The following is a 27,346-nucleotide window of genomic DNA, read 5'->3' as shown; positions in this document are numbered from 1 at the left end:
CATGTTTGATTTGGCAGATTTTTACACCAGATGCACTTCCTGATGTAACCACAAAGAGATTTGTGTCTCCACCCAGGATCAAACTGAGATTTCTGGCTTGTTAGATGTAAACCTCCTTCTGGGGTGGCTGTAGCTCAGGTGGCAGAGCAAGTCAGCCACTAATCAGAAGGTTGGTGGTTTGATCCCAGGCTCCCTCCTGACTGCATGCCAAATATCCTTGGGCAAGATACTAACCCCACGTTTGCCTACTGGTGGTGGTCAGAGGGCCCGGTGGAGCCAGTGTCCGGCAGCCTCGCCTCTGTCAGTGCGCCCCAGGGCAGCTGTGGCTACAGTGTGGCTTGCCATCTGTGTGTGAATGGGTGAATGACTGAATGTAGCGTGAAGTGCTTTGGGGTCCTTAGGGACTAGAAAGGCGCTATACAAATGCAGGCCATTCTTCTTTTGGCTGCTCCGTTTAGGGATCACTACAGTGGATCATCTGTCTCCTCCTCTGTCTCCATCTCACTCCATCCTTACCATCCTCCTCTGTCACACCAACCCTCTGCGTGTCCTCCTTCACTACACCCACGAACCTCCTCTGTGGGCTTCCCTTTCCCCATATTCATTCCCTTTGTCCCCTATCCCTCCTCTGCACAAGTCCAAACCATCTCAACCTTGTCGTTTTAATTTTGTCTCCAGCTTGTTAGGTAAACCACTACACTAAAGACCTCTATCCATATACATAGAAATAGCAGGTCAGCAGGCAAATTTTGCAAGTTACAGTTTGCATGACTTTCAGGACTCTCAAATAAGACTACAAGAAACAGTCGATAAAAGAGGAGCATTGATGTCTGTGAGAAAATCTCATGCATAGACAGTTTACTGAGAAACCAATGTGGTGAACTGACCAACCAGCCAGTTTTATAATAACCAGAACAGACTGCCATCGCCATTTATAGATACAGCCTCTTCTGCTGTTACTAAACTTGATTTATTGCCATCAAAGTCCCCAGTTACTGATCACACTGTACAAACAGAAAAAAGGCCTTCACAGAAAAGCATTATTACGACGGAGTGACTCACTGCCAGTTCTCTCCCTCCTTTTCTTGTTCTCCTGCGAGGACGAGCAGACCAACTTTCTTGTAAAAGAGAAACATTAGAAAAATTTAGGTCAGAAAAATAAGAATAATAAACCACAGTGGAGGCTCAGTGAAAGATTATGGATTACACATTTGTGGCTAGTTGGTTGGTTGAATTTGTGAAACTCTTTGCTTCTCTCTTTTCCTTCTTAGATCATAGTGAACGTTGGCAGCCATTTCGATCCAGCAACAAGCATCTTTGTGGCACCCAGAAAAGGAGTCTACAGTTTCAGCTTTCATGTTGTCAAAGTTTACAACCGGCAGACGATACAAGTAAGAACAAAAATGTAAAAGCGTCACGTAACACTGAACGGATCTGTTTGTTTCTCAAAGAAAAGTTAGACTTATTGCTGTTCTAAGGTTTGTGAATTAACAACAGACAGAGAGGTGCTAAAGTCTGGTTCTTCTGTGATGTCCACACAGTACCAGATTCTACTGATGTATAGACACAATCATCAAAACTGCATCAGCGTCCAAACATACCTGATTCTGTTTTACATGCACTCATTCACAAGGCCACTAAAGGTTGTGTTCCTTTAACCTCCTAAGACCTGAACTCTTCCACTGCATGCATTTTTAATTTCCAGAGGTGTGGACTCGAGTCACATGACTTGGACTCGAGTCAGACTCGAGTCATTAATTTTATGACTTTAGACTTGACTTGAAAAAATGTTCTAAGACTTGTGACTTGACTTGGACTTTTACACCAATGACTTGGGACTTGAATTGGACTTGAACCGGTTTACTTGAAAAGACTTGATATTTTACCCCAAATATAAAATTTAACACGCATATTATATAGAGATTGAAAATGTGACGTCATTCACGGGTAGAACCGCAAAGGATTCTGGGAACTCGTGGCAAGCGGTACTAGCGCACGCAGGCTTTCAATTAAAATCAGTCACACAGCGATAAAAAGAAACACAAAAATGTCAAGAAGCTGTTGTATTATTAACTGCAATAGCCGGTCGCATGACAGCCACGGGAAGCCGACGGGTAAAGAGATCGGTTGTTATTGGATTACGTCGTGGAAGAGAAATTGTTCGAGCCATGTTTCCGAAGTAACAAAGAGGCGACTGGATTGCAGCCATTCAAAGATCAAATATAACGTCCCAGAACACTCCAGCTCACAGGTTAGTCTGCTCCAAGCATTTACACAAAGGTCAGTCTGCTGTTGTAGTTAATGCGTCATTTTTCTTAACATAATTGGTGATATAGGTTACAAGCAAGTCTGGCGCTGAACAGAAATTGTCGCGCTATGCTCCTTTATTTATTGTGCATAAATAGTAAATTATCCTGACACAATATTGCGTTTCGCTTCTGTTATTATGGTACATTGACAAAAACATATACTTTTATTCACAGGATAAAACAGGTTTTTTGTATCACTAATTGCCCAGTACGATTACAGCATACAGTATTATTGTCACTGCTACATTTCTGTGATGCTACCAGAAATTATTTCCACTACTAATTAATTACCGTTGAGCTCAAAGGTTATATTAATAAACGGTTAACGAATGTGTATTTATGACGACGATTTGTGAGACTGGTAAACTTATGATATGTACGATGGTCTTTCGTTCTACACGGTGCATTTCAAGGTCCTGCACCCATCCGTCGGTAAACTGTACCTGGGCTTGTTGCAGTGACCTGAAGTTACTAAACTTCATGAGTGTATGCACTCACTCCAAGAACCGTATGATTATAAATATGCATATAAATATGCTACGATGAGATAGCTGACTTCATCTAACTAGCAAATGTTTTCCAGGCTACGTTGGTGATACAGTTTTTTTTTATGTGTATGATATTTTTGTCATGCGATTTTAAAGCTGGTCCTACAACCGCATCCAAGAATAACATGCAGCTTATCTCAGAACTGTCGGTGAAAATTATTCTTGGAGCTAGGTTTAATTGAGCTGCATTTTAAAGAGGTGCAATTTCACAATTTGTGTATATTTTCTAAGTTCACTATTTTGTATGTGTTGAGAAAAACACAGATTTTAAAATTACATGGTCTAATATTTACATTTAGCATAACTGCAACATTATTTTTTCGTTTGTTTTTTTTAAAGACTCGAAAGGACTTGAAATTCAAAGTTTCAGACTTGTGACTTGACTCGGACTTTTACACCAGTGACTTGAGACTCGACTCTGACTTGCCTGACATTACTTGAGACTTGACTTGAGACTTGAGGATAAAGACTTGAGACTTACTTGAGACTTGCAAAACAATGACTTGGTCCCACCTCTGTTAATTTCTCTTTGATATTTGGGCTGATTGGGACCCGATGAATGGAAAAACAAAGAATTACCAGATTTTTCTTTTTACCTGATTTTTGTTTCTAAGAAAAATGAGAGCCACATATGAGGATATTCGTTTAAAATTTTGATAGAACAGTAGCAGTATAATGTCCTCTTAAGTGGATATCAGGCCCTTGTAGAGCAAAATTGAGTATTTTGATCTAAATAACCCAAAATGTGATGTCCACATATCTGGATGCCAGGTCCTAGGAGGTTAAAATACAACTATAACTAAAAATAATATCTTTCACCACAAACAGCCTCAGTCCCCTGACTTAATATCTGTGAATGAATTTACAGTCATCTCAGTGTTATTTCAGTGGAGCTGGTTGTTTCCCTGTGTAGCTTTACTTCTAATCGTCCATTTATGGACGCTATCCTCACTTTCGCGATTGCGCTGTACGACAAAAATGAAGTCGCAGTTGTACACATCACATTGAACTTTGTGCCTCTGCCTCCAGAGTTGAGAACATGAGTGCAGTTTTACTTCTTACTGCTATTTTAATGATATCAGTGCAGAGAGAATAATTCACAGATTATACAGAGGAAGAGTTTCTGAATGTGATTTCATTCAGTTTTTACTTCTTCTACTCCTGTACCAGCACTGATGTGGAGGTTTTAGGATACAGTACATACAGGATACTGTATGTACTGTAACCAAACACTGTCTTCTAACCAAACTTTCCGTACAAATCTTACATCCTGCTTTCCCAGGTGAGTTTGGTTCTCAATGGCTGGCCTGTGATCTCAGCCTTCGCAGGCGACCAGGATGTGACCAGGGAAGCTGCCACCAATGCGGGTCTGGTGATTATGGAGAGGGGGGACAAGGCTTACCTCAAACTGGAGCGGGGGAACCTAATGGGAGGGTGGAAGTACTCCACCTTCTCTGGGTTTCTGGTGTTCCCGTTGTAGGGTTGACTGAGGTAGGATTATGAGAGCTGGTGTTCTGACCATAGTCACAGGTGTGGAGGGGAGGGCGGGTGTTACATAAAGAGTTCTTTGTTACTTTCACAGCCATCAACACGAAGGAAGAGGAATTAACTGATACATTGAACTGCACTGACGCATCTTGATGTGTATCGATGAATTGGTGAATTCACCTTGCACCAAATAATCTTGGATGTATTTTCCATTTCCATTGCATTTTTATGGCTTATTGTGTGTTTTTCTGTCATTAGTCTGTGGTTGCTTGCAGTTTTCCTTTTAATGCATGAAATAAGAAATGGCCAATAAAGAAAATAATTGTGTCTACTGACTGCATCAATCTATTAGCACTAACAAATTAATATTTTCAGTGCTAGCTTGCCAGTTAAAATGCTTTATCTCAGAAAGGTACGAAGGAGAATATGATCCAAGATACTTCACTTTCATTAAAATGTTCAGTGTAGCACTTCATTGTTGTCTTAAGTATACAGACTGCTATAATAAAGAGGATTGACAAATTTGGGCAAAGTTAGCAGTATGCAAGCTTGCTAGCTAGCAGACATACAAAGATTAGATGTTTTGTGAAAATCCAGTCTGAAGCTTTTCAATGTTCTTTGTGTTTTGAAATGGGATGTGAGCAATACGCATATTTGACTGAGAAACAGCACACTCATTGGCTAACACTGACTTCATTCTTTTATTCAACCAGGGCACCGTGCAGTCACTCACACGGCCATGAACTCCTCTGTATACCAAATTACCCTCAAGTCAAATGTGAGGCTATCTGTCTGACAGCTAAAGCTAGCCTCAAACTGGCTCATCTAAAAACAATTGAAAGCACAAATCTGCAACAGAATGGATGAAAAATATAATGGCCAATTGTACAGATCTTTAAGTTCTTACTGCTAAAACAAGTTTTTGAATCAAGGACCATAGAGATTGTAGCTTTCACTCAGGCATATGCTAATTAGTGCTATATATCCATATAATAATATGTATTCTATATAATACCAGAAGTGAAAGTGATGCATACCAAGCTATGAGTCAGATATTTCCATAAAAAAATACTCCAAAAGTAGACATTGAGATGTCCAGCTCAGTGACTCGAATTAGCACAGGTGAGGCCTTAGAGCAGCTAGCTACAGCTAGCTTGAGTTACAGAAAAAAAATACTGATGTGACTCAAAGGAAGCTGTGAAACTGATAAGCTTACTTTTTTATTTAGAAGTTACAGGTAGACTACATCAACTCGTTTAGCTTTCCAGTTATAATATCCATAATTATCCATAATTATTATTCAAACAAACAGAGGCCCATACAAGCTTGTTAACCGTTCTTCCGTTTATTTAATGAACATACTGTTTCCCTTTTCTTCACAAAGGCTGCATTTTGCTTACCACATATGTCCTTAGTTAAATGCTGACACAATTGTGGCCCCCAAACACCCTCTATCACACTTTACATATGCTCTATAAATCGCTCTGTACAAACAGAAGGTTGTTCTGAAAATAGCAGGCCTCCCTGCTGTTTGTCCCAAGAGCTGTCCTGAAGGTAAGAGATATTGTACTATTGAGAGTTTTACTATGCCCATAAAAAATGCAGGTACTTTTCTCACATAGAAAAGGTGTTCAGTCATGAAAACTGCAGCTTTTTTTGTAAAAGTCATAAATTATACATGAATTTCTGTCTGTATTCGTCGCTCCCTCTGACGCACAGTGCGCACAGCGACAGTGCACCTCTCAGCGGTGGATCCGGTGACAGATGGAGGGCTGGCAGTAGAAAATGAAACCATTGCCAGGAGCCTGCTGAGTTCACACTGGACCTTCACAACCTATTAGTGTCAACGTCCCGGTGCACAGCAGAGGCCTGTGTTAGCACTTTAGAGAGTCGTGTCTGGAGTACAAAAACAACATGAAGTGAAGACTTTGGTTCCAAAAGCGAGATAAACTCTTCAAAGTTAAAGACAAACACAGAAAATGTGACAGGGAACATTCATAAAAACACCACCACAGCTAAAGTACAATTACTGATGTAGATTACAAAAGACATGGCTATACATCAGTGATTGGGCTGAATCACTGAACAAAAAAAACAGCAGTGCCCCCTACAGACAGGGGAGGCATGGTAACATGGTAACAGAAATGATAACAGAAATACAAAACTAAGACTTAAGATACCAGTATAAACGGAGGGATCACAACTATACTGTAATAACCAAAACTAGGGACAGAATCCTAACCTCAGAATATAAAATATACAAGAATCAAAAGTCACAGACCAGGACCATGACATACAATTATTGTTGTCATCTATAAATTTTCCAATGCACTATTTTACCAACCAAATAAAAGCTGTAAAAAAATAGTGAAGCAGATTCTTATTTTTTTGATTAGAATTATAGTTATTTACTCATGTTTATTAAGAGAAACGTTAGTTTTAGTGGTTGATTCATTTCTGACTCCTCTCATATGTAAGCCCGCTGTGTTCGCTCAAATTTGGGTATAAACATAATTTTTTTTTCCCTTGCTGGATAAATAACAAAATAATATGTGTTTTAAACAGGTTTTCACTGTTCTTGTTTTATGACAAGTGGTCTAATGAATTTGTTAAGCATGGTAAAACAAAATAAATAATAACCTAAAATAAACACATATTAAAGTCTTAGTGGATTCTTTAACTGTTTAAAATGCTTAATAAATTATTCTAATGACATACCTGATGTGTCTTAAGAAAAATAAATGCAATTTTGGGGCTTCTGTTTTCCACATTGTAAAGAAAAGCTACTGTTATCAGTGCAGCTTATATAAAATCACATAGAAAGAACCAGCTGCTTATTGCCTTGATTTTATTCTATAATAAATGTTAAAGTTAACACAAGGTGTTGGAGATGTTTTTTTATAGATAAGATTAAGTTAGCAGTTCAGATGAAAATATAGTGAAAACTCCCGAATCTGTGCCTTCTTTTGTAACTTTCACATTTTGCAAAGCCATCCACATGACTGTACTGGACCCTGTAGCAGTTCTGGTCTCTGTTCAGTATGTTCAACATCTCAGGTTTAACAGAATCAACTTTTGGAGGAATACTTTCATTTTTCTCAAGGTGGACCTAAAAATCCTCTGCAGAGACATTACTCAAATCAATATAAAAATGAAATACTTAAACAACTTTCTGACTGATAGCTTAAAAATTACCTCACCTGCATCGTTCAAGAACTTGCTTATGTTGGTGTCTGAAATAAGAAAAGAGCAGATAACAAAACATAAAACATGTAAAGGAAATACAACACCAATAACTTCTTAGTATAAATGAACTTTTTATTAAATTGTCAGATTTTTCTTTAAAGCAACATCAGATTTTTTCCTTTTTCTTTCACAAAATTCACAGGAAAAAAAATTAAGGCTGAACATAAGGTTTAACATTTCAAGTTATTATCTCAAAATTCAAACTTTTGAATACGTAGAAAATTTGAGACATTTAACTGTAAGTTTTGAGATAAAAATCTGAAATTACAACATATAGAAGGCAAAAAAGAAATGTTTTTTGCGTCCTGTTTCTTAAAAAGTCCAGTTTCTGGACATCACCTACCCATCATTTAAAATAAATCAGATACACATTAGGATGATTTCAAAAAGTGGTAAAGTTCAGATAAAAACCATCCTAATATGAGAACATTGTACACATACAACACAACCGTACCAAATAAATATTTCACACAGCATTGTTCCAGCACTTCATTGAAGCTACATCATGCTTCTGCGCAATGAAAAATGTGTTTCTTGGGCAAGAAACAAAAACAAATTCTTGATTGAAATTTAAGTTAAGGTGACACTTTAATCTAACTGATTATCATGTAATGAAGGAAAAGCATGTGTATAGAAAAAATTAAATAATGAGGACACTGTACATGCAGTTTATCACTGTGAGAGAAAAGTTTCAACTTAAAAATCACTCTTTGATTTAACAAGAGAGTGGATATCCCCAATGTGACCCACCTGCTATTCAAACCTTGCTAAGGGGAGATTTGCTAAAATGGGCGGTCTCCACCAAGGCACAGTTTAAGATAAATAAAGATTATTTTCAACTGTGAACGCTGCAAAGCTGCCCTCTTAAAATATGGAGGTTGGACAGTCCATAATGGGCCAATTTTAATGCAGCTCCTTTATTTTTTAACATCTCGGCTGCACTTAATGCGCCAACAAAACAGCATGTGTAAGCAAACATACAAATACAGTACAAACCAGGTTTTTGCACATACCGTATACTAAACAGCAGTGATGTTTGTAGGGTTGCTGAAGTTTGGCTAGCTATATAATGATGCGCTACGAGCGACGCAGCTATGTTAGCATAGCATAAACACAATGAAGCTGGAGGGTGAACGCTAACTTTTTTCCACTCGATAAAAGTTAATGTGAGGGTTCCTGATGCTGTCAATGGACCAAATTTCAGTCACGAGAACAGCTGACATAATACATCCACAATACGAAGTTAGTCATTATTATGCTGCAAAAACACGGGAATAGAGCAGCTGCAACAGAATTCAACATTAATGAATCAATGGTACGGAAGTGGGGGAAACAAGAAGAATGAGTTGAGTAAAGTTTGATCTGATTTTGTTTTGCCTAATGCGCCTTATATTCCGGTGCACCTTAGTATGAAAACAGACCCATTCATCAACAGTGTGCCTTATAATCCGGTGCACCTTATGGTCCGAAAAATACAGTAATACAAACAGTATATGCTGAAAGGCATGTGTTTAATTTTAACCTCCTTGACAAGCCAAAGAAGTCCCACCCGTATCCATGGATTATTGCAGGGGTGTCGAACTCCAGGCCTCAAGGGCTGGTGTCCTGCAGGTTTCAGATCTCACCCTGGGTCAACACACCTGAATCAAATGATTAGTTTATTACCAGGCCTCTGGAGAACTTCAAGACATGATGAGGAGGTAATTTAGCCAATTAAATCAGCTGTGTTGGATCAAGGACACATCTAAAACCTGCAGGACACCGGCCCTTGAGGCCTGGAGTCGAAGACCTGTGCATTAATGCAAATCCTACGTTTGGTTTTATAACACATATTGACTTGTTGTGATTAACAGTCAGTCTGCCGTTAAGGCAATTTCTGGCTTAAGATGATTTCCTGGCACTGTGTCTTTGGATATTTGTTGACCACAGTAGGTGAAAAAGCATCAACCATATGACCAGACTTGGCCCATAATTCTACTGCTGACAGTGCAAAAGAAAGGTGTGATGTTTTTTTCACTGGTTTCAGCATTTCAAACAAAATAAACAGAATAAATACAGAAAATAATAGAAAACAAAAAGCTTTTTCAGAAACCTGTCCAGATATAAAAATCCACTACAACAGATTAAAAAAAAAAAACATGCAAAAAAAACCCTTAAATATGATCTCAAATTTGAGAAGTTAAAAAGAAAGAGGGAAGATTAGACAATACACTCAGCCAACTCCTCCAGCCTTGTTCCCCCAGCCTCTCAAGTGTGGCAGAGGGACGTTAACGGCAGATGGTGCTGTTGGGTGCCTCTTCCGCTCTAAAGGATCTGTGGCGCAGATGTGCATGGTGTTGTTGTCACCAAGTTGTAATCCAACTACGTTGCAGAAGTGCATGTTGATTCTAGGTGTGGCAGGATAGCAGAAATTACCAGGGCTGGAGGACTGACGCTGCAGAGAAAAGAAGAAGAATATTTGTTTAAAGCGGTTCAGAATAAAAGAAAATCATGTTAGTTTGAGCCGCTGTAAGATTGAACAAAAATGTTTACATTCATTTTCCAGCACTTAAAATTCAGTCTTTTTTTGTCTTTGCTAAGAACTATTTTGGAAACATTTCATTTGGTTTTCTTAGCTTCAGACAGCTCTTTTTGTTTTTCAGTTTTTCTACTTTTGGACCTCTATGATGTCACTGAGAGCCGATGTCCCTAATACAGTAACCCCACTGAACCCTCAAAGCACTTTCTTACTACAAACCTGATTCAGTCATTTACACACACGCACTTTTTTCCTACGTTCTAAGTGTTTTTAACCTAATATTCATACATTCATTGTTCAGTGGATACATCGGGGGTCAGTATTTTGCTCAAACATACTTCTACATGCAACCAACAGAAGCCTGAGATCAAAACACCAACCGTCCGATTGGTAGACGACCTGCTCTACCTCCTGAGCCACAGACACCGCTGTGAACTGTAAATGATACAAAGTTAAAGTAAAAATTTGAACATGAAGCTGGAATGGAGCGTACCATGTTTCATCTCGTGGCTAAAAATTGTGTATCATGCAGTAAACCTTTTAATCTTTTTTTTTAATCAAAACATTTCTTAGCACAAGAATTGATGACTGAAGCTCAAATCTAACTGAAGATTTTGGCCCTCTGTGGACAAAAGTAATGGGACACCTTCACATACCACCTACAGGACCTGCTCAGACATGGAAACACATGCTATGAAGCTCCTGTTGTATATGTTCGTGCTGATATTAGTGCCAGATGATGTTTGGAGCTCTGTAGTTACTGAGTCAGCAGAGCTTTGGAGAAGTTTGCTCTTTTCGGGTTTTTAACTACTGCCTACATATATTTTTACTAGAATTGCTTTTATTTTGACACATTTTAACATTTATGAGGCACAACATGCAAGAAACATTTGGGTTATGTAGCTGCATGCTAAACAAGCAGATCTTCATAAAATAGTTATGGAAAGTGGACCAGTTCTCATATATTGTTTTTCTACTGTACTGAAGGACCCAAAGCGCTTTATACAACATGCCTCATTCACAGCCATCCATACAACCGCTTTTTTCCTTACTATATAACATTCACACACATTCATTAAATCACATATTATACATGCATTTGGCCATCTGAGATTCCAGACTGGGTGTACCATATAGGAAAAAAGGGTAGACATGAACATAACCCTTGCCAGGTCACTGGTGACCAGTGCTGGTCAAGTTACTTGAAAATAGTAATTAGTTACTAATTACAGATTAATTCTCCAAGAAAGTCATCCAGTTACTTTACAAATTACTTAGTTTCTGCAAGTAATTAGTAACTTCATTACTTTTTAAAAACATGATACAAAACTTGAATATGTAACAAAGCAATGGTCCTTTCAGTCCAATTCTTTTTTTCTGCATAATCCATCATATACAATTGAATTTTTAGTAACGCACTAACACAGCGTGCTTATGGGAAAGTAACAGTAACTCAATTACTTTTTTTGCAATAATAATCCCTTTACTTGTTACTTGAAAAAAGTAATTGGATTACAGTAACATACTTCTTTTAACATGTTACTGCCCGTCTCTGCTGGTGAACTGGTAAGTTTTGAATTAGGTTAACTTATGAAGTTAATTAGTATATTCAAGCTCTTTTAATTGAAAAACATTAGACCTGCTCATTGTGGAAAAAGTCTTTAAGTCGGTGAAAAACAACGAACACACACACCTGGTACTGAGAGAAATGGTTTTGCTTAAAAGGTGGGCAAATGTTTTTCGATGATCTATTTTGCGGCTTCCTCGATGGAGCTGACGGGGGCTGCGACTGAATGGGCTGAACAGAGGATGGTTTCATTTTATAGCCTGCTGAGTGGGGTTGGTCCACCTGAGACACATTGGCAGTTCGATGTGAAGGTGATTCTGGAAGGCAACACATTTATCTTCAGACATGAAGCCACAACAGGCACTTTATTTGACTACAACAAACGGTTCCCCCTTCAGTCAACCGTTTCTGTTCTGCTTCAGCAACAACTTCCTTCTTACCTTTGACTCTAGTGTTGTCTCTTTGATTTGCAGGCCAACTGCCAGCCACTTCCTGTAAGAAAAGGAAATAAAAGAATTGCTCTGTTGCAAGTTACAGCAAAGATGAAGAATGTGGAATAAAGTGAGGATAAACAATCTTTACCGGCCTCATTTTCTCACAGTTCTTACAGGGTCTCAATGGGATCCGAGTGTAGTGAAAATTATTTAGATGCTTCCTGTGGCTTTGGTGTAGTGACAGTGTGTAAAACTGTGACGACAGTGGCTGATGAGCTTTACCGCAGTGTAACTTCCCTTGGATTAAGGCTCAAGATAAGTAACACTGATACTAATAATGGTACTAAAAACACACATGCTTTCCACTAAAAGTCTCTCACGATTGTCGTTCTTTCACAAGATATGCTAAAAATGTACAAACAAGATTAACGTATTTCTTTTATGAGTAAATCTATAAAATCCACATCTTGGAAAGCATCTACACTTACTGTAATGTTTTAAACTTTAGTTTTTTCTTGTGTTTTTTAAGTGAAACAATATAATTAAATGTGTGGTAGACAGATCTACATCTACGCCCCTCTCATTACACAACTATGATTACATGTATGTGATTCATAGTCAGCGTTACATTTTGGCTTAACGTAAGAGTCCATTTCCATCCCCCCCATATGAAAGTCCTCTACTTAGATGATTGCACCACTTGGTCTTACTTCCTATATGGACTATTTTCTATTAGGAAATTTAAACCACAATGTATTGCAGAAGTCTAGTTACCATTCAGACCACTTGAATTACAATATGTTGAAGGGGTATTTTTGATTTTTTTTTTTTTGTTCAGTGATGGCCCAATGTGAACCTTAATGTAAAAAACCACTAGACCAGCAGTTCTAGATATTAATCATTAGTTAGTCCTTCAAGAAAAGTATGCTTTATGATTCTAATAAAAATGTAACCTGAAGTGAAAGTCTATCAGTCTGTTATGGGGAGGGGAGCAACCATAGTCACTAAGGGATTTTTCCAGGTTGATGGCTTCTTAAACCAGGGGGTGTGGGAACTCCAGGCCTCAAGGGCCGCTGTCCGGCAGGTTTTAGATGTGTCCTTGATCCATCACAGCTGATTTAAATGGCTAAATTACCTCCTCGACATGTCTTGAAGTTCTCCAGAGGCCTGGTAATGAACTAATAATTTGATTCAGGTGTGTTGACCCTGGGTGAGATCTAAAACCTGCAGGACACCGGCCCTCAAGGCCTGGAGTTCGACACCCCTGTTGTAAGGAAAAAACCCTAAAATAATCCAAAGAAAAACCCAGCCATCAGACAACTCCTTACAACCAAGCACATGGTGACAGTGGAAAGGAAAAACTCCCTTTTAACAGGAAGAAACCTCGGGCAGAACCAGGTGCATGGACCATGCGGCCATCTGCTGCGACCGGTTGTGGGTGAAGGGAGGAAGACAGGATAGAACACACATGTCCTTAATTTTAAAATTAAATATAGTGGACAACAGTATCGGTCTTCACCTCTTAATCTTTGAATTCAGGTGCTTTCAGTCTCATGTGCGCAGGTATATAAAGTCCTGCCTCTGGCCATAAAGTCTGCCTTTACAAACATATGTGAAAGAGTGGATCATTCTGAAGACCTCACTGAATTACAGTGTGGTGCTGTTAACAGGACGCCATCGTTGCAACAAGTCAGGTTATGAAGTTTCTTGCCTCCCAGTTAGTCAACAATCCCCTCTGTTTAAGAACCAGAGTACCTCAGACCACGTAGCGTTACAGAGCGGGGTCACTGAGTCTAAAAGTTGCAAACCTCCTCTGGCATTACCGTCAGCACAAAACCTGTGCACAAGGAGCCCCATGCATGGGTTTCCATGACTTGTACATGTAATGCTTAGGTTGTCGTGCTTATTTTACATTTGCTGTGTTCAGGATTCCTCTTTGAAAATTCCCCTAGTGCAGTAGGAAGTGATGCACACAGTATTTCCCCGTGACTGAAGAAGCGCAGTGTTGAAACAATACTGTATTGGCCAATTCATGACAAAAGGGAAAGAAATGGCATAGAGCACATTTTGAGTATTTGAATGTTGTTTTTTGCCACTCAGCTCATTCTGACTACAACACTGATGGTTGGTTTATAATTTCAAACCTACATGGTGTTTGGAGCTAATCCTTTCTGACAACTATATATAATTTGTCAGCGTTGAACTGAAGCAAACGTGACTCTCTCTGCTCACCTGAATGGGCGGGCGCCCTGTAGGGACATCTTCACAAATGTTTGCAGGTTTCACTATGGTGCTCACTGCAAAAAATATACTGCTATTGTTATTATTGTTATTATATAGATAAAACAAGCTTTTATTGTAGTTTTCTTTTGTAGTTCTGTAGCATCAGTTCATTTTCTAGCCGGAAAGACAAATAGAGTTCACACTGCTACATGTTGATGACAATTAGAAGAACATGAAAGCTGTAGCGAAGTTTGGTTTTGACAAATCTGTTGGTTTTTTGTTTTGTTTTTTTGCTCTGTTTCACACAGAAACTTACGGAGCCCCGCAGGGGACATGGAAGAAAAAAAATTAAGACGGACTTTTGCAAGATCTCGCAAAAGTTTTGCGAGATCCCGACTTAGTTTTGCGAGATCTCGCAAAACTAAGTCGGGATCTCGCAAAATTTGCGAGCTCTCGCAAAAGTTTTAGCCGCCAGCTCGAGGTCGAGGCACGATGTGCCGGGAAAGCGGTGTTCCTCCCAGCTGTAGTACGTCTCGACCTCCCGTTAGCTTCGAGATGGTGGGTGTCAGATCTCCGAAAACGTCGGAGCACTTTTGCAAATATGTGATGTCTTGTAAACCAAGCAGATATCTGACGTTTACACAACTACATTCCTGCCTCAAAACATCTTAAAAGTTTATTTTGTGACCCAGAAAGAATAATATTACAACTAAGTAGCTGCCGCCATTGTTGGAATTCAACTTTTGCGAGATCTCGCAAAGGTTTTGCGAGATCCCGAGTTTGTTTTGCAAGATCTCGCAAAACTTTTGCGAGATCCCGAGTTAGTTTTGCGAGATCTCGCAAAAGTCCGTCTTAATTTTTTTTCTCCCATGTCCCCTGTGGGGCTCCGTAGAAACTTTAAGTGGAAGCTTTAGAAAAAATCATGTTTTAGACACTAAGTGAGAAATTAGCTTATCTTTGCATTGACTTGAGTCTCTAATCTGACATAGCAACAGACAAGAAAAAATGTAATGAGTGCATTTTCAAATATTGTAGACTTTTTCTTTAATGCACTCAATCAAAAATATGCTTATTGGCTTCAGATATTGGTATAAATATCTGAACCAGGGCGTATTGCTCTTCTTGCTGTGACACCTATTAAATAACCAAGTTGTAATGTATTCACAAGTACGCTTTAAATGTGTGGTGTTAAACATGGTGCGAAACATACAAAACAATATCACAGAATCTAATATACGCTGATTATGGTAAAACAGACCTGCAGACTGAGCAATAGAAAACCTCTCAAACTGCTCAGTCATTTCCTCTGTTTCCGTTTGGTCCTGGAAAGAGGAAAAGAAACAAAAAATCAGTCCGTGACGTAAATTAACCTCCTAAGACCCGAACTCTTCCACGGCATGCATTTTTAATTTCTCTTTGATATTTGGGCATATTGGGGCCCAATGAATGTAAAAACAAAGAATTACCAGATTTTTTTTTAACCTTATTTTTGTTTTTATGAAAAATCAGAGCCACATATGAGGATATTTGTTTAAAATGTTGATAGAACAGTAGCAGTATAACGTCCTCGTCAGTGGATATCAGGCCCTTCTAGAGCAAAATTGAGTATTTTGGTCTAAATAACCCAAAATGTGATGTCCACATATGTGGACGCCAGGTCCTAGGAGGTTAAGAAAAAACAAAAAAATATGCTGCGTCATGTCAAAGTTTCACATAGTAACAAAATTACTTATGTCTATGAAAACAAGAGGTTTGTCCCTCACCAGTTTCTTCAGCACTCCATGAACGGCGTCAATAATTGCACGTTTGTGCATCTTATACAGCTCTTCTGTCACAATTGTGCACACTGCAGAGGGTGTGAAGACAAAACATTAGGGCCAGCCAAGCTGCTCTGGTTTTCTTTAGAGTTTAGATAACCTGGTTTGAAAGATTTCTTCAGCAATTAAAAATGTGAAATATAAAGTAAATACTGTCCTTAACAAATTTATTAGTCCACCCGTTTAAAACTAAAAGTTATGCTGTTATTTATTAGCCAAATAATGAACTGAATTCACAAATTTATAATCAAATTTACCCAAATTTGAGCTTCTTAAGGAAGCTGGGTTTTGTGTGCATGTAAAGCACTTTGGTTTAAAATGTGTTATAGAAATAAAATCTCCATTTCTTTGCTTAGTCCTGTTCTAATCAATAACAAGAGTCTCCAGCTATGCTAGATGCTTTAAGAATAATGCTAATGTTCAACCTCTGTGGTTCAAAAACTACTTTACTGCATTAAGTATAAAATAGCATAAAAACAGATAATACACATAAGAAATTTAAAAAGCAATAAAAAGGGTGAACAGAAAGACCGCATGACATAAAAGGAAGTTTATAAAACTGTTTCACTGATTCTGCAAGCCTCATCTCCTCAGGCACATCATTAAAAATCTGAGGGACCCTGATGACAAAAGGACCTTCAGATTTAAGCCTTTGCAGAGTCAGTAGAGACCCACCTCAGGCTCTAAGACAACCATCCCACCCAGTTTTCTTACCATGAGAAGTGGGTCTTTGAGCAGGTTTAGCCTCCCAGCATTTCTGCATGAGCTCCATTAGTCTTGCTAACCCGGCACGCCCTGCAGCCAAACAACGGATCTCGTCCAGCGATGGACGGTCTCCCTGCGGGATGCGGAGACGAACTATGCTGGACAATGCATCTGCATCAGAGGGATGTGTGCGTCAGGAGAGCATCAACATTTTACGTTTCTGCACTGATGATTATTTTGAAGTGATGTGTTTAAATTTTCTCTAACAAATAGCTTCATATGAACAAAGGACTAAAAGTAAAGTGTTTTTTGGTTTGCTAAATTTACCTTACTATTATGGGACACTCTCTGCCCTCTTCCAGGGTAGCATAACACTTATGCTATAACATAAGTGTTAGCACTTAAGCTTATTGAGTGGCAAAAAGCATGACTTCACTTCAGTTTTGCAGACATGTGATTGCTAACCATGTACTGTTAACAGTGAGCCACTTAGAGGTGTGAGATTAAGGTGACATTTGGTGACGAAAACACCAAATGAGATGCTGCACTCTATGTGAGAGAGGGTATCTTGGAGGACCACGACTGCCAATGCCATCCTACAAATCACTTAAGAAGAAGAATATTGCTGCATAGTTTGAATGGAAGCGACAGATTTATCTACAAACACTGTCCCGCTGCTCTCAGAGCTGTAACTGAAGTGCGACACAAAGCGAGATTGGAGAAGGTTTGCTTACAAAGTAAAAGCTGCATGTTTTAGACTATGATGATCTGGATGACTGAGAACCTGCACAGACATACTTGTTATGATGTTGTGATACAGAGCTGAGACACAAGTTTTACTAAAAATTCCTGAACAAAAAATTTAACATGAAAAACTAAAGGAAATTATTGCAATCTGCCAGCAATCAAGGCAATCACAGCTGAACTTTCTTTGCAACTGATTTCACTCACTAACAGAAACATTCAGGATCCACCAATTTTGCGAAATACACATTTTTCCCTAGCAACCAGTGGTTCTATGATGGCCAACTGGGCTTCACTTTTTAGACTGGGAGTAACTGCCATCTGTTATGCTACGTTCACACTGCAAGTCTTAATGCTCAATTCCTATTTTTTGATCAAATCCGATTTTTTTTGTCTGTTTGATGATGATGACCATTCAAACAGCAGTCGCTTTCTAAAACATCAGATATGTATCGGATTCAGTACCACATACGAAAGTGACCCAGGTCGGATTTGAAAATATCAGATTTGTTCTGTTCAAACTGTCATACCATGATCGGATATGTGTCGCATAGGGTCAAAAAAGTCGATTTGATGCGCTTTCGCCTGCATTGTGAACGTAGCCTAAGACTCTATGCTGATCACAGACCGTCAAACTTTCTGTTTGACTGTTGGTTCATTGTCTAAAAACAGTCAGTGGAGTCTTTAGTTTAGTTATTCTATCTTCTGGTTACACATGGTGAATTTCCACTATGTGGCTTCAGTTTGCTGCCAGTTAGAATCAAAAACACTGGCTATAAAGGGGGCTCTGTCAATATGCATTCAATCATGTGAAGCTCAGAGTCAAATAAGGATAGAAGCTGTTTTTGAGCCAAGGAGGGGGAAGATTATGGAAGCTACCTACGTGGATATGGTTCTTTTCCTGTGACAATGGACCACAACAGTATACCATAGCTGAAAGAGAGATGGAGAAAATCAAACACAGCAATTATAATAATGTATATCTGCAGTCATTGTCGAGTTTGGCTATCAGTTTGTCAGTCTGCTCCATGACATCAGTAACAACAACACGACCAGATTACAGAGGGAGGAGTTAAGCAACTGGCTGCAGTTCGTCAAATGAGGAAGTCACATGATTACAATTACGATACATTATTCCTCAGCCAAGTTCCCTGGAACCTGTTAACCTCGTGTGTTACCACTCGTATTTTTATTTACCCACCAGCAATGAGCCTGTGGTTAATGGCTGTGGATTAGAATGCAAAGTTCACCATCTAATGTTTTAAGATGAGTGTGAAGGTGAAATTTGGCATTGGTACTAATTCCTAAATATCAAAGGAAAAATTGACTCTTTTACCTGTAGATATCAGATGCCCGAGTTGGGTTGTATGAGATGCTAAATGCCTCTGGGGGCATGTAGCTGATAGTTCCCCCTTCTTCTTCGTCGCTGTACTTCTTAGATTTCCGTGTGACACTTTGGGAAAACTTGGCAAGGCCGAAATCTGTAAGCTAGACGGAAACAGAGGGAAGGAGAAGACAATCAGGCAGTTTGTTTGGACAAAAATACTGTATTTTACACAAACCTACAGTGCATTGTATTAAAAATATTACTGCTTTATTAAAGACACCTTAAAAGAAACTGCTCAAACTGTTATCTATCTCATTTTACTGCAATCTTTCCGGTCTTTGATGTTATCCATGAAAACAGTCATGGATAATTATTTAAAATTACATTCATGACTTGTGGAGTATGTAAGTTGCACTTGAGTAACCCCTGAAATGACAAAGCAAAAAATCCATGTGAAATGCTGAAGTAAAACTACTTTGTAAAAACCCCCCAAAATTAATTATATTGGCCAACTTTCTGAAAATCTTACATTTTAATTTTATAAACACATCACAGAACAAATGTTTTTAAATGTCTTTAGATGTATTAAGAGTTTTAGAGGATATTATTAATTAGAAAAAATAATAGTAGTAATAAAATCATATGTAAGCTAATTTTAAACCATTTTTATTCACCAAAAACCTTTTAATAACCCAATTATTACAGGTGTGCTTCATAATAAAGTAGTCAAGTGGTCTCAATATTAAGCTAACAATAGTAAGAAATGGATTTAAAACCCTTTATTCAAATCAATCTAATATCTGCTAACATATTAAAAAATAAACCCATCTATTCACCAAAATCATCAAAATTTAGCTTCGTTGAGAAAGTTGGACCTATTGCCGCTGTCACAGGGTAAGAGGTAGTCTAGACTCTGGCTATCATTATTGTATTTGTAGAGTCACCAATAAAACACTCAAACATGTAATAAACGTGTCCATTTCATGCTTTGTCTCTTCAAAGCTTGAAAAGGACCTAAATTTAATCATCAACAGATGAACACAAGGTCAACTTGGTTGGTACCAAAGGAGATTTATCAAATAAAGAATTGTTGGCTAACGGCTTGTGATTGACAAGTATTCAGTTGTCTGGGTGGATGCTCTCCATCGCGAACAATCCTGCCAACATCTTTACTCAAGATACTTTGGAAGTCCTGTTTCTCATAACGTCTCTGATTCAGTCACAGTAAATACAGTTGGATGAGGTTTGGGACTCTTCCAAGAGGAAACTCCACCAGTTTTACGCATTAAAGTCTGTTTACAGTTGTGCAAAGCCTTTTGTGGTAAACACCATGATGTCATTGTGGTTAGGCTAAAGAGTGGGGCTCAAAGTCAGATGGAAAGCATTAGAGAAAATACAATTTTCTTTAAGCAAATAGTATTATTAAATTTCTTTATGACTGGGCCAAGTGTCCCCTTTTTTGGAAATCAAAATATGGTCACCCTAATATAAGACCTCTGCTGGTGATTCAAAGGTTTGAGTTTTCAATGTGAAGAAGAAAACGCAGCTGTTTGTATTTTTCCTTCCAAAATTTATAGAAAATAATTACTTCTAAATCAGCAGAGCACCATTTTAAAGTCTAAACAATCACCTTGGCATTCAGAAAGGAGTCCAGCAGCACGTTGCTCGGCTTTAGGTCCAGGTGCAGCAGAGCAGGAGAGAGATTGTGGAGGAAGTTTATACCTAGGGCCACCTGGTGGGTCAGTCTGAAGGCCAGTGGCCAGGGCGGGGGTCCTTGTAAAGTTCTCTGTTAGAGTAAGGGCAGATCATTTTGGCTTTACACTTTGACAATCTCTTGTCTTACATTTTTCTCATCTAGCTCAGTATAACCTCCTACTCATACATAATTTCTCAATTTAAACCCAGGTATTTGTAACTGGACTCTTCCAGTTCAGCTGCTTTGTTGTTTAAAGATGTTACAAATGAAAACCGGCCTAACCTTTAATCCTTATAACAATTTCAAGAAAGAGAACAATCAATATTAGTCTAGAGCCACCCTAAAGGCTCTTTGAGGTTGAGCTTAAAGACACAATGTCTATATGATTGCAACTGACATGATAATTTAGCATGTTAGCATCAGCTAAGGTAAAGCTAATTATTTTGTAACCAGACATACTGATAAAGTCTGAACTACTGACCGTAAACTGAGTCACAAATATGTGTGGATTTCCCTAAAGGTGAATCCCAATAGACTTCCATGTTATAATGCTCTACTTTTAAGACTTGAAGTTACAGTATGCATAATTAGCGAGTGCTAGGGTTAGCTACAAAGTCCCCTTGTCTACTCTCCTGTCCATATGGATAAAAGACAGTAATGGACTTTTTGTAATGAAATAACCCACACTGCCATAATCATTATTGGGAGTTGTATTGTTCAGCTGAACCTAAACAATATCAAACCAAGATTTATTTACTATTAACTAACATTGATTTCTTCTTATGAGTGGTTCCTAGCTTTAAGCACATGACTTGTTACCATGATGGCAATGATTCTTGTACACTGAAAAAAACAATTTTTAACTAAGCTCAACCAAACAAGCCCTTAACTTAAAACATGACATTTCCCTGACCCAAGGAGAGGTAGTTTACATGTTGAAAAAAACAGTACAGCATTTTAGAAAGGCTTGTTTAGGAAATTTTAGGCCAATCTATCCAATAAATTTTGAGACACTATAATTCGTCAAGCCTTTTGGCCTTCATCTAAGTGGATCAGGTATGTTGTTTACCTGCAGGTTGGCAAGTGATCCTCTCTCCATGAACTCCATGACCAGCCCAAGCTTTACTGGTCCAAAAGAGGGACTATGACCTTTAAAGACCCCAAGGACTGGAATGACGTATGGGCTGCTTCCTTTACACATCATTCTGACTTCACGCAGCAAGGATGAACTGGTCCTGTGTGTGTCGGATTCCCCCGTCAGTAAAATCCAACTCTTGTTATTATCTAAAAACAGTTTGGGTAACCACTTACCCATCGTCATCGTGGAGCAGTTTAACGGCCACATCGCAGCACCACATTTGATGTCTGGCCTTGTAGACTTGTCCGAAACCTCCAGAGCCTTTTACTTCCCAGTCATCCAGATCAGAGTCTCCAATCTCCGCGTGAGTGGGAGAGCTGCGCAGTGCCATATTTCACTAGAATATTATATAAATGAAGACAGCAGGGAAATTTATTTTGTTATTATACAACTGTAGCTTGCCTCCACCAGTGTGTGAACGTGTGTGTGAATGGCATTCAGTGTGGCACTGCTTCATTCAACATGCCTACCCATATACAAATAAGAAGTAGGTAAAATAAATACTTTTCTGGGTTTATTTGGCTTGAAATGCCAAAATTGGTACCCAAAGAGCAGAAGTGTTAGCTAAAGACTTTCACGTCATGGAGTTTGAATGTGTTCCCCTTTGAAAAATGTTTACTTCTGTCAGGTGTTACCTTGTTATGTGGTCATCTGTTCAATTTGCTGCCAGCAGCGTCATAAATACTGATTTTCTTTATTGCTTCAGTCATTGAGGAAGTTGAACCGTATGTTAGGAGGAACTAAAGTGCCTCTGGTAATGTCCATTTTAAAAGGTAAAATTCAGAGAACTAGCTTTTCAACACACACCTCAACATATACACAGGAAACCACACTCTTTGTTTTTCAGGGGCCTTGACACGCTACAAAAATTCCAGAAAGTCGGCAAAATAAAAGAAACGTGTCAACAATGCAGAAACACAACAGCCCTGCTGTGAAAGCCACCTCTGTAGACTTTGTTTTAGTGAACACTGTGAAGTATTAGAGACTTTAGTAGCTTCGGTTGTTCCAATAAACAGCGATTTATACTAATTTAAAGGATGCCTAATGTTGTGTCTTCTTTGAACCAGACTGACACTACATTAAAGTTTGAAACCATTACGAACTCATTGCAAGACACTCACATAAACACTAGTAAGAGAATCTAGTGGATTTTTCAAAACATGGGGAATTACTCACCCTTAGTTATTCGCTCCTCTCTGTCATCATTCAATCATACCGAGTAAGTGTGAAAACCCTTGTGCTTATTCAGTGACTTTCTACTCGCTACTAGAGGCTGGACCTGGTGGAAGCAGAAGCGAAAGTTCAGCTCCGACCAATAAATGTCTTTTTTTTTAACTTCTGCTTCTGTCCTGCTCCTTTTTTATTTTTTTTAACCCTAGTTTTATTTCACAGATTTAAATCTTTAAGTGTTATTTATCACCAAAAAAAGGGAAGAGGAGAAATAATCAGGTGAAAAGTTACAAAAGACTTTTTTGTTGCTGTGAGAGTAATAATCATTCTGTAAGATTTTTTTTTTAATTTGGCCAGCAGATGGTGCTCAACTCAGTGTGTCAGTAATGTCAGCTGAGTTATAGTAAATGGAAGGGTTTTACAAAATCACAACACCGCAAGTATGGAGGACTGACAAAACAGGCATCACACGCTTTTGTCTTGGCCTGAGCTTCTTTATGTGGATGAATCAGGGCTAAAACACAAATGAGACAAATAAAGACCAGGAAGTAAAGATAATCCTGAAATTAAAATGAATAAATACCCACCAATAAATACAGATAAAATACATTTAAAAATAAAACAGGTAAGAAAAGATAGCGTCCTGTGTTGATCTTTTTTTTTTCTTAGGGTAATTTCATTAAAGGTTGGTTAAACATTATAGATGCAGGTTAACTAGCCCTAACATGATCAATTAAAAACACTGGCATTAAAAGCCAAACACGTCATTATGTAATGACAACAGTTTATAGGTTCGCATCAACAGGCTTTGTTTCCAGATGATTAAAATAATGACAACACCGCCCCAGTTCAGACATTCCTGTGTCTTGCTTTTTTATTACAGGTGTGTCTGAACACACACCTGACATGTTGTCATTCGATGCAAGCCTGAAAGCAAGACTGATAATTTGCTCTGCAATCATATGCTAAAGAATCAGGGCGTGTGTGCTGAGCATTCTTGTCCTGTAGAGCAGGAACGTCAAACTCAGGTTGAATGAAGGCCATGCTGAATCACAATGACATACAGGGACATAAAGCAAAATTAATCTATAGTGACATGATTTATGTTTAGACCCATTGCCAAAAAAGACTCAAATTTCTATATCAGATTGTAAAAAAAAAAAAAAAAAACAGTGCCTTTTTCTGTCCTTTAATTGTTTATCTATTAGCTAATTGCTTTGGTGTAGCATGACTGGATTGGAGGATTGGAGTCTTCGTCCAGCCAGTTCTGGCCCACGGGGGTTATGTCTGACAAACCTGATCTAGCAGAAAAAAACAAGCAGACTATTCAGGTTAAAGTTCTAACTGTTAGTTCAGCTACTGTGATCATCTTTGGGTTGCTTTTTCAAACTGACCTTCATAAAGTGTACGATCACGCTGGGTACAGCCAGCCCTTCAAGAAACTAGCTGCACATAAAAGTGTTCAAACCGGCTTTGCTCTTGAAAAACAAAGACTGCCTCAGTGAAAAAGAATCCACTGAATGTTCCTCACTATCAAAAACCATCACCTTGTTTGTCACCTTTCATTTTTTCAAGGCTTTTTGTGTTAGCCAGGTACTGAGCATGCAGGTGTGCAGAAAGAGCACCTCTCTGTTTGCACAGCTGCAAATGTTTATTGGGTCTTATCACCAATGGTGATGAGACGGCTTACAGGGAGGAGGTCAGCACCCTGACCCACTGGTGTCAAGACAACCATCTCACCCTCAACGTCGCAAAGACAAAGGAGTTGATAGTGGACTTCCGGAGGTGCAGAGAAGTACACACCCCCATCACCATCAGCGGCGCTGCTGTGGAGAGAGTGAGCAGCTTCCGCTTCCTTGGTGTACATCTGGCTGAGGATCTTACGTGGTCAGTACACACAAACAAAACAGTGAAGAAGGCGCAGCAGCGCCTCTTCTTTCTCAGGAGACTGAAAAGATTCGGCATGAGCCCCCGCATCCTCAGGACCTTCTATCACTGTGCCATTGAGAGCATCCTCACTGGATGCATCACCACCTGGTATGGCAACAGCACCGCCTACAACTGCAAAGTTCTCCAGCGAGTAGTGCGGTGCTCTGAACGGATAATTGGAGGTGAGCTTCCCTCCCTCCAAGACATCTACAGGAAGCGGTGCCTGAGGAAAGCGGGGAGGATCATCAAGGACTCCAGTCACCCCAGCCATAAACTGTTCAGACTGCTTCCATCAGGAAGGAGGTTCTGCAGCATCCGGTCCCGTACCAGCAGACTGAGAGACAGCTTCTTCCATCAGGCCATCAGACTGCTGAACACTTCATAGACACCTCAGCTTCACTACTGGAACTTCAACATTATGCACTCCATACTGTACAGTAACGCCACTGTTTTGCACATGTCTCAACTCTGTATATTTTTATATATTTTATTTATTGTTTACTCTATTTAATTTGTAAAACATGTGTATACACACACACACACACACACACACACGTAGAAAAATATTTAGTATACACATCCAGAAATGCATATACTATTATATATTGTACATATATTTATTAGTTTCAGATGTAGCCATTCTTGTATTTTGCTTGTTTACATTATTGTATTTTGCACAACTCTGTTGCTTGTGAAGCTCGCACACAAGAATTTCACTCACATGTGCTGTGCCAGTGTACCTGCACATGTGATGTGACAATAAAAGTGATTTGATTTTGATTTGATTTGATTTATTGGGGACATGAAGGGGGATGTCTCACCTGAGGAGGGCAACATGAGGTGTCATAGGTGGACAGAAATAAAAATCTAGAATTTTCTGCAAAACCAATGGGTTATAATCTTTAAACTTCAAGTTATTTTCTTAATATTGAGCTTTTTCTCAGACATTTAAGTTCGTGAGTCAGAATTTTCAGATTACAACTCAAGATTTTGGAAACATTTTAATCAGGTCTGCAGGCCTGACAAGGAGGATTTGCACTGCTGTGCTGTGTTTGGCTGGCTATCAAACCTACATAAGAATGACACAACACGTGGTAAATGTTGCAGCACGTCTAAAACAAAAATGATGCTTACCAACATAAACCACTATTCTCTGAACAGACACGATATAACCACTGATAACAAGTGATTGTCTTCCTCAGTGACGTGTCATGCAGGAGATAAACTAGAGATAAACGCAACACGTGTACATGCACTTCGTGTTGCAGGAAGGCATTGATTTTCATACAGTCATGTAGTTGCATCTGTGGGGTGGAAGCATCTAGTGAGCATGCTCAGTTGTTTCTGATTCTTTATCAAGATGTAAAGAAGAAAAAATGACTTGGAAGGGCAGTTGATTGTTGATGCCCAAGTATCTTCCACAGAAACTGCTTAACACACATCATATGGGGGTTCTAGTGTATACAGAGCTCATTATGTCACACAATGGAGGTTATGGTTGGTGGTAACTCAAAGACGTGTGAAACAGTGATTCTGTGAGGTAAATCATGAGAGCAAGAGAAATGTATGAGGCTGTACAGTAAGCTGTTAGCTGTCACTCAGCAAATAACAGAGGGGTGACAGAATAAAGGCAAAACATAAACCTATGAGAATTTGAGACTAATCAGTGCAGGTAATGTTTTTCAATCTTCTCTCCTCCAGTTTTGAACTGTAGCCTCAGTTTCCTGCTTTTAGCTGACAAGAACGACACCTGTTGCGGTCTTCTGCTGCTGTAGTCTGCTACCAGACTGCTGTGCATCCAAAGATGCTTTTCTGCAAACTTGGTTGTAACGAGATGTTATTTGGGTTACTGTCGGCATCAACAAGGCATTTTTGCACAAAGAACTGCCACTCGCTGGATCTTTTCCCTTTTTAGGCGGTTCTCTGTAAACACTAGAGATGGTTGTGTGCAAATATACAGTAGATCAGCGGTGTGTGAAATACTCAGACAAGCCTGGCACCAACAACCATGCCATGTTCACTGTCACCCTAAATCCCCTTTCTTCCTCATTCCTCATTCTGATGCTCAGTTTGAACTTCAGCCATTTGTCTCAATATTATCTGCACCTAGCTGCTGCTGAGTGATTGGCCGATCAGACATCTGTGGTAACAAGCGGTTGAACAAGCGTACCTAATGACATGGCATGTGAGTGGTTAAAAAGGGTCTATGAACAACAGCTGTTGAAGTTCTTTGCTTGTTTTTGTTTTTAAATAAATGTCATGGTAGAAAAATGAGTAAAGCTGTCACCTCATCATATTTTCTGCTATTCAGCAGATCTTACTTCCTTTATAAACACAGTTTTCCCAGACTTTAGGATAATAAATGTATACTTTGGTTTTAGGGAAGCTCCTCAGCTCAGCGATATGACCTAAATCAGACTTTACCCACACAGAAAAGCTTTAAAGGGGATGAGCTCATTGTCATTCATTTTGGATTTGTTGACACCG

At 39.0% G+C, this 27,346-nt stretch overlaps 2 protein-coding genes across 3 annotated transcripts in view; one reads left to right on the top strand and one right to left on the bottom strand.

The window, feature by feature from the left end:
- Window positions 1-4,672, top strand: part of LOC113019114 (cerebellin-1) — an 81,334-nt gene extending 76,662 nt beyond the window's left edge. For both annotated transcript variants that reach the window (XM_080298508.1, XM_026162638.2), the window contains exons 3-4: window positions 1,272-1,391; window positions 4,140-4,672. In XM_080298508.1, the coding sequence (XP_080154634.1) occupies window positions 1,272-1,391; window positions 4,140-4,337 (318 nt within the window). In that variant the 3' untranslated portion in view covers window positions 4,338-4,672. The remainder of the gene's footprint in view (window positions 1-1,271; window positions 1,392-4,139) is intronic.
- A 2,970-nt stretch (window positions 4,673-7,642) lies between these two features.
- On the bottom strand, window positions 7,643-23,030 carry ripk3 (receptor-interacting serine-threonine kinase 3). The gene is made up of 13 exons (XM_026162637.2): window positions 22,937-23,030; window positions 21,934-22,097; window positions 21,692-21,857; window positions 20,557-20,712; window positions 18,936-19,087; window positions 18,483-18,532; window positions 16,865-17,026; window positions 16,097-16,179; window positions 15,592-15,655; window positions 14,343-14,407; window positions 12,117-12,168; window positions 11,803-11,993; window positions 7,643-10,025 (listed from the first exon to the last, which is right to left on the bottom strand). Exons 2-13 carry the CDS (start codon window positions 22,089-22,091, stop codon window positions 9,804-9,806), a joined length of 1,521 nt encoding a protein of 506 aa, XP_026018422.2. The 5' UTR covers window positions 22,092-22,097; window positions 22,937-23,030; the 3' UTR covers window positions 7,643-9,803.
- Between the last annotated feature and the right edge of the window lie 4,316 nt (window positions 23,031-27,346).

Source organism: Astatotilapia calliptera, chromosome 3, assembly GCF_964374335.1.
Source record: "Astatotilapia calliptera chromosome 3, fAstCal68.1, whole genome shotgun sequence".
NCBI lineage: Eukaryota > Metazoa > Chordata > Actinopteri > Cichliformes > Cichlidae > Astatotilapia > Astatotilapia calliptera.
The sequence above is the reverse complement of the archived record's forward strand: the minus strand, read 5'-3'. Positions and strand labels throughout refer to the sequence as shown.